Source organism: Ochotona princeps, chromosome 24 (genome assembly GCF_030435755.1).
Source record: "Ochotona princeps isolate mOchPri1 chromosome 24, mOchPri1.hap1, whole genome shotgun sequence".
Classification (NCBI taxonomy): Eukaryota; Metazoa; Chordata; class Mammalia; order Lagomorpha; family Ochotonidae; genus Ochotona; species Ochotona princeps.
This window is the reverse complement of record NC_080855.1, coordinates 10,170,535-10,176,554: the sequence shown is the minus strand read 5'-3', so window position 1 is coordinate 10,176,554 and position 6,020 is coordinate 10,170,535. Positions and strand designations below refer to the sequence as shown.

Genomic DNA, 6,020 nt, shown 5'->3' with positions numbered 1-6,020 from the left:
TGCGCCAGGATCTCATACGGGCACCAGTTCTAATCCTGGCAGCTCCACTTCCCATCTAGCTCCCTGCTTGTGGCCTGGGAAAGCAGCCGACAACGGCCCAAAGCCTTGGGACCATGCACCCGTGTAGAAGAACAGGAAGAACCCCCTGGCTCCTGGCTTTGGATCAGTGCAGCACCGGCTGTTGTGGTCACTTGGGGAGTGAATCATTGGACGGAAGATCTTCCTTTCTGTATATCTGACTCACAATAAAAATAAATAAATCTTTAAAAAAAAGTAAAAAGGGCTTCAAATGTGTAAAGATGTGTTCTCAAATTCTAAACTTAGGGTGCATGATAAGGATAAGGGTGACCTTCCACACTGCCTTTCCCATGCAAAAGGAAGAGAACCTGAGGGTGTCCGAATGGGTTCAACATCACATGTGGTCCTCCCCCCTCCCCAGCATTGTGCACAAACATTTTTGTATATGTGGACATTAGCATGGGAAGCAATCCATGACTGATGAGTCTAACTCCTCATGGGCTGTGATATATTCAAGGTTAAAATATTGCAACGCTGCTGCATTTGAGCTAGCAAGTGGTGAGTACTGAGAGAAATAAAGAAGGGTGTCATCAAGTGGGAGGCAGGGAGAGGAGTTCACGTAACACTGAACTGTGTCCAGTGTAGAGGTTGAGTGTGGGCTCTGGGGTTGAATTCCAGCCCTGCCATTGGCAGCTGTGGGGCTGGTCTTAGTGTGAAGTGACCCATCCAGAGGCTTCAGACATGGTTCTGTGCTAAGACAGAGTAGCAACAAGAACTTGCTTACTCACCTGGAGCCAGCCCAGAACCTGGAGGGAAAGGATAGTGTTGTTACAGAAGTTCAACTTGGAGGAATAAAGCTGAAACCAAGGAGCAACCTCCATCTCCGTTCTGCGCTAGGGAAGCTCAGGAAAGTGGTGAGCATTCGTGTCTTCATTTCTTGCTGTTTCTGTTTATCTTTCCCCCCACCCCATCTATTGCCCCATCTTGAGCAACAAGGAACTTCCTCCATGCTGTAGGCGGAGTGTTCTTGGGAGGAGGGGAGCAGAAAGACTGGCTGCTGAGGGAACCATATTTCCTGGGAGGAAGCAGAGAACTCCAAAGGAGCAAAGCCGGAGATGGCGGCTTCTGAAGGAAAGGGAAACGGTTTTTGGTGGCAGGAGAAAAAAACTTGGAGAAGAGCAGCTCTGGCTGCGCCCAGGGTTTGTTACACTCCTTACTACACATGGGTCAGTTTCAAAACTTGTGTGATCTTAGTAATTGTCATCCTTGGCCAACAGCTCCTAAATCACCCCAGTTTAGTTGTATAATCTTTTATCAAATAAAAAATACATGGGGGCCCGGCGGCGTGGCCTAGCAGCTAAAGTCCTCGCCTTGAATGCCCCAGGATCCCATATGGGCGCCGGTTCTAATCCCGGCAGCTTCACTTGCCATCCAGCTCCCTGCTTGTGGCCTGGGAAAGCAGTTGAGGACGGCCCAAGAATTTGGGACCCTGCACCCGTGTGGGAGACCTGGAAGAGGTTCCAGGTTCCCGGCTTCGGATCGGTGTGCACCGGCTGTTGCGGCTCACTTGGGGAGTGAATCATCGGACGGAAGATCTTCCTCTCTGTCTCTCCTCCTCTCTGTATATCTGACTTTGCAATAAAAAATAAATAAATCTTTAAAAAAAATACATGGGCCTGGCTTGGTAGCCTAGCAGCTAAAGTCCTTGCCTTGAGTGCGCCAGGATCCCATATGGGCACCAGTTCTAATCCTGAGAGCCCTGCTTCCCATCCAGCTCCCTTCCTGTGGCCTGGGAAAGCAGTCGAGGACGGCCCAAAGCCTTGGGACCCTGCACCTGCGTGGGAGACCAGGAAGAAATTCCTGGCTCCTGGCTTCAGACTGGCTCTGTTCCAGCCATTGTGGTCACCTGGGGAGTGAACCATCGGATGGAAGCTCTCTCTGTCTCTCCTCCTCTCTGTATATCTGCCTTGCCAATAAAAATAAATAAATCTTTAAAAAAAATTGTTTGAAAGACTGAGTGAAAATGATAGAGGATTCTTCTGTCCACTGGTTCACTCTCCAAATGGCCTGGATCTGGGCCAGCCTGAAACCATGTGCCAGGAATTCCAGACACATCTCCCAGGGCCAACTTCTATTGCTTTCTCAGGCACCTTAGCAGGGAACTAGATCAGGAGTGGAACAGCCAGGACTCAAAACACTGTTTGCATATGAGATGCGATTATAGGAAGCAGCTTAACCCACTGTGCCTTAGTGCCAATCCCTACATATACTTCTTAAAGTTTTCCCGTAACCAGGGTAATGTCAAAGTAACAAACCCTGGAAAGCAGCAGGCTTGGGAAGAAACACAGTAGTTGTTACATGGGCTTGTCATACTTCAGATGTCTGTGTATCCAGTTTCCAGCAGCAGCAGATACTGATACTAAGAACACTTCTTGTTCCAGATCACAAGAACTTTGTTTCCCAGTCTGATGTAACTAAAACCTTGTAAGATGATTTTCATGATCACAAATGCCACTCCCCCAAAAAAAGTACTAAAACATGAGAAAATTTGCAAAAGAGCAGACAAGCAGTGTAAGAAAAAAATCAAGATCCCAGCCCAGCACAGCATAATGCCAAGTTTTCAGTTGCGGTGGGACATGAAGAGGTCCATCCCAGTTTGCGGCTAGAAACTGTGATGACCCCTGTAGGCCACAACAGTGCATTCTCCCAAGACCAGTGTTCTCCAGTCTGAAGCCTAAAACCCTGAGGTTTAAGAGAAACAAGTGTTCCCTGCACACGAGCATTGCCCTCCACACTTGTCACCTGCTATACCAGCAGTGCCATATTATCTGTGAGAGCTGCCAGGCAGGCAGCATCTGCCCTCTGCTTTGTGCTACCCACACAGATGACTGCGGGAGACAAAACGCTCTGCACTGTGACTGGTAGGAACAGCTGAGCGGCCAAAGCTGCCGGTGGCTGTGGACTCCCACGTGTGTTAGGAACCCTTCCACAGCGAGCACAGCGCTCAAGCCAGTCTCCAGAGGCCAGAAAAACTCACTGGTGGTGGCTCTAATTGTCACAGAAGGACAATTAGGCACCATGTCCCATAAAATGATCTTTTTTTCTTAAGATTTTTTAAAATTTTTTATCGGAACATCAGATGTACAGAGAGGAGGAGAGACAGGAAGATCTTCCATCTGATGATTCACTCCCCAGGTGACCGCAATGGCTGGTGCTGCGCCAATCCAAAGCCAGGAGCCAGGAACTTCATCCAAGTCTCTCATGTGGGTGCAGGATCCCAAGGCTTTAGGCTGTCCTCCACTGCTTTGCCAGGCCACAGGAAGGGAGCTGGATGGGAAGCAGGGCTGCCGGGATTAGAACTGGTGCCCATATGGGATCCTGGCACATTCAAGGCGAGGACTTTAGTTGCTAGGCCACAGCGCCAGGCCCCGATAAAATGATCTTTACTTGACGTTCTAAATTATTACAAATGAAGTTTTTGTCTCTCACCAATAAAAAAAAGACTTGCATGTTATTTTGTTTAAATATTTATTTAGGAAGGCAGATATACAAAGAGAAGGAGAGACAAAAAGATCTTCCATCATTGGTTCACTCCCCAAGTGGCTGCAATGGCCAGAGTGAGCTGATCCAAAGGGAGGTGCTAGGAGCTTCCTCAGGGTTTCCTGTGTGGTTACAGGATCCCAAGGATGCTTGACCGCTTTTCCAATCTACCATAAAGGAGCTGGATGGGGAGTGGAGCAGCTGGGACACAAACTAGTCCCCATATGGGATCCTGGTGCTTGCAAGGAGAGAATTTAGCCAGTAGGCTACCATGCTGGGCCTCGGTTTGCAGAAAGCTAAAATAGGTCACATGGTGCTGTGACAATTTGAGGATATCATGAACCTGCACTTGGAGCTGACAACCCAGCAAGGCAAGGGGATTGTCAAGCACAAAGGGAAAATGTGTTTTGGTTCTTTTTTAAAACTTATTTTATTTAAATTACACAGAGATGGCCCAGCACGGTGGCCTAGTGGCTAAAGTCCTCGCCTTGAATGCGCCAGGATCCCATATGGGCGCTGGTTCTAATCCTGGCAGCTCCACTTTCCATCCATCTCCCTGCTTGCGGCCTGGGAAAGCAGTAGAGGACGGCCCAAAGCCTTGGGACCCTGCACCCGCATGGGAGATCCAGAATAAGCTTCTGGCTCCTGGCTCTGGGCTTTGGATAGGCTCAGCTCTGACCACTGCGGCCTTTAGGGGAGCGAATCATCAGACGGAACTTTCTGTCTTTCCTCTCTGAACATCTATTACTACTACTAATATACACACACACATACACACACACGAAATATATCCATGGCAAGTGGCATTGTGCTATGGCACCGCCTCAACTGGGGCCATCGGTTTTGCTTTTCCAGGTGCATTAGCAGGGAGCTCGATGGAAAATGAAGTAGCCGAGAGTCAAAACTGCTGCCCACGTGGGATTCTGGCATCACAGGCTGTTAGTTAACCCGGTGTGCCACAAGGGTGTCCTGACCACAGGTTCTTAAGCAATACATACACTAACGGAAACCACACCCGAGACCGCTCTGGTGGTCCAGAGTCCGACAGGTGTGGCTCACAGGCACAACAGCTGCCTGGCCCCTTGGAACGTCTGGCTCTAAGCTCCAGGCAGCTCTGCTGCTTTCTCAGACCAGCCTCTCGACCCGCACAGTTTACCTGGAAGAACTGAACCAAGAACTGACCCATCTCTTGGGTCCTGTGTCCCCAAGCGCAGGCCAAGCTTTCAGAGCAGCCCACTGAGGCTGGTCCCTGCAGGGACGTCGGATGGGGTGTGAGGCCGCTGGCTGTTCCTCACCAGTCACATTCCTGCTGACGTCGGAAGTCCCTCTCTAAACTGGCGCCACGGTCAGCCCGCAAGCCGACTATGCAGTTGTGGAGCACAGTGGCAGGTAGCTCGGACAGAGCAGCAGCTTCCTGACAGATTCTCTCTTGCCCTCACCATCCGCCTTTCCGGCGTGCCTTCCTGTCCAGGGCCAGCCCAGACGCGACCTCAGAACGGGCGCTGAGGCCACGCTACCCTCCCGGCAACCACTCCCACCCAACCCTGGCCCTCGCTGGGGCTCCGGTCCCCGCGCGCAGACGTCCCTCCAGAGTTCCCCCCTCGACAAGTCTCCAGACGCCCACATGGAGCTGATTTCTGAGGAGACAGAACGTGAGGACACGCCCAGCAGGAGCTAGAACCTCCCGGGAAGTCGCCGACCGCCTCAGACCCCACGCACGCCGCGTCGGGACTGTGGGCGAACAGCTGCGCCGCACGTGACCACCCCCGCAGCCCCCCTTCCGCACTTTTGACATGGGGCGGGACCTCAATGGGCGGCCATGGCGTGATTGGCCGGAGGGCGGGGCCGGCGGCGCGCGCGCGCGGAAGGAGCTAGCTGTGGGCGTGGCCATATGAGCCAGCGGTGGCAGCGATTGGCCCGGGGGCGTGGCCTCCGGCGTTGGCCGCGAAGGTGGGGGCGCCGGGGCCGCTCGGCGTGCACCTGAGCCGACGCCCCTGGTGCGTGAAGCTGCGCCTCCACGGTTGCGTTTGCCTGCCGCCATGAACCGCTTCAAGGTGTCTAAGTTCCGGCACACAGAGGCCCGGCTATCCCGCCGCGAGGTGAGCCCAGCCCTCAGGCCCCTCGCTCTGTTCGCGGCCACCGCCCTCCCCACGGCCCAGGCTCTCCGGGACCGTCGACCCTCCTCTGGGGCGCTCCCTTCAAGCCGGGGAGCCCCCTACACCGGCGTCCCGGTCGCCCCGTCGCCCCAGGGATGGCAAAGGGGACACTCCCCGTGGTGCGCTCCGGCCACTCGGGCAGCTGCTGCTCCGCCCTCTTGCCCCGGGACCCTTGCTGTGGCGCAGCCCTCCTGCCGGGGCGGAGGCCTGAAGCCTACCAGGCCTCCTGTCTTCCTGGCTTCCGGTTGTCCTTGTGGAGCCGGGGCGGCTCTAACACCCTCCCCACCCGGAGCCCCGGGGCTAGGT

General features: G+C 53.6%; 1 protein-coding gene across 1 annotated transcript in view; it reads left to right on the top strand.

Annotated features, from left to right (window-relative positions):
* The first annotated feature begins 5,468 nt into the window (after positions 1–5,468).
* The window catches only part of CORO7 (coronin 7), a 45,520-nt gene continuing 44,968 nt past the window's right edge, over positions 5,469–6,020 (top strand). The window contains exon 1 of the mRNA XM_036492966.2: positions 5,469–5,657. Coding sequence (XP_036348859.2) covers positions 5,598–5,657 — 60 coding nt within the window. The 5' untranslated portion in view covers positions 5,469–5,597. The remainder of the gene's footprint in view (positions 5,658–6,020) is intronic.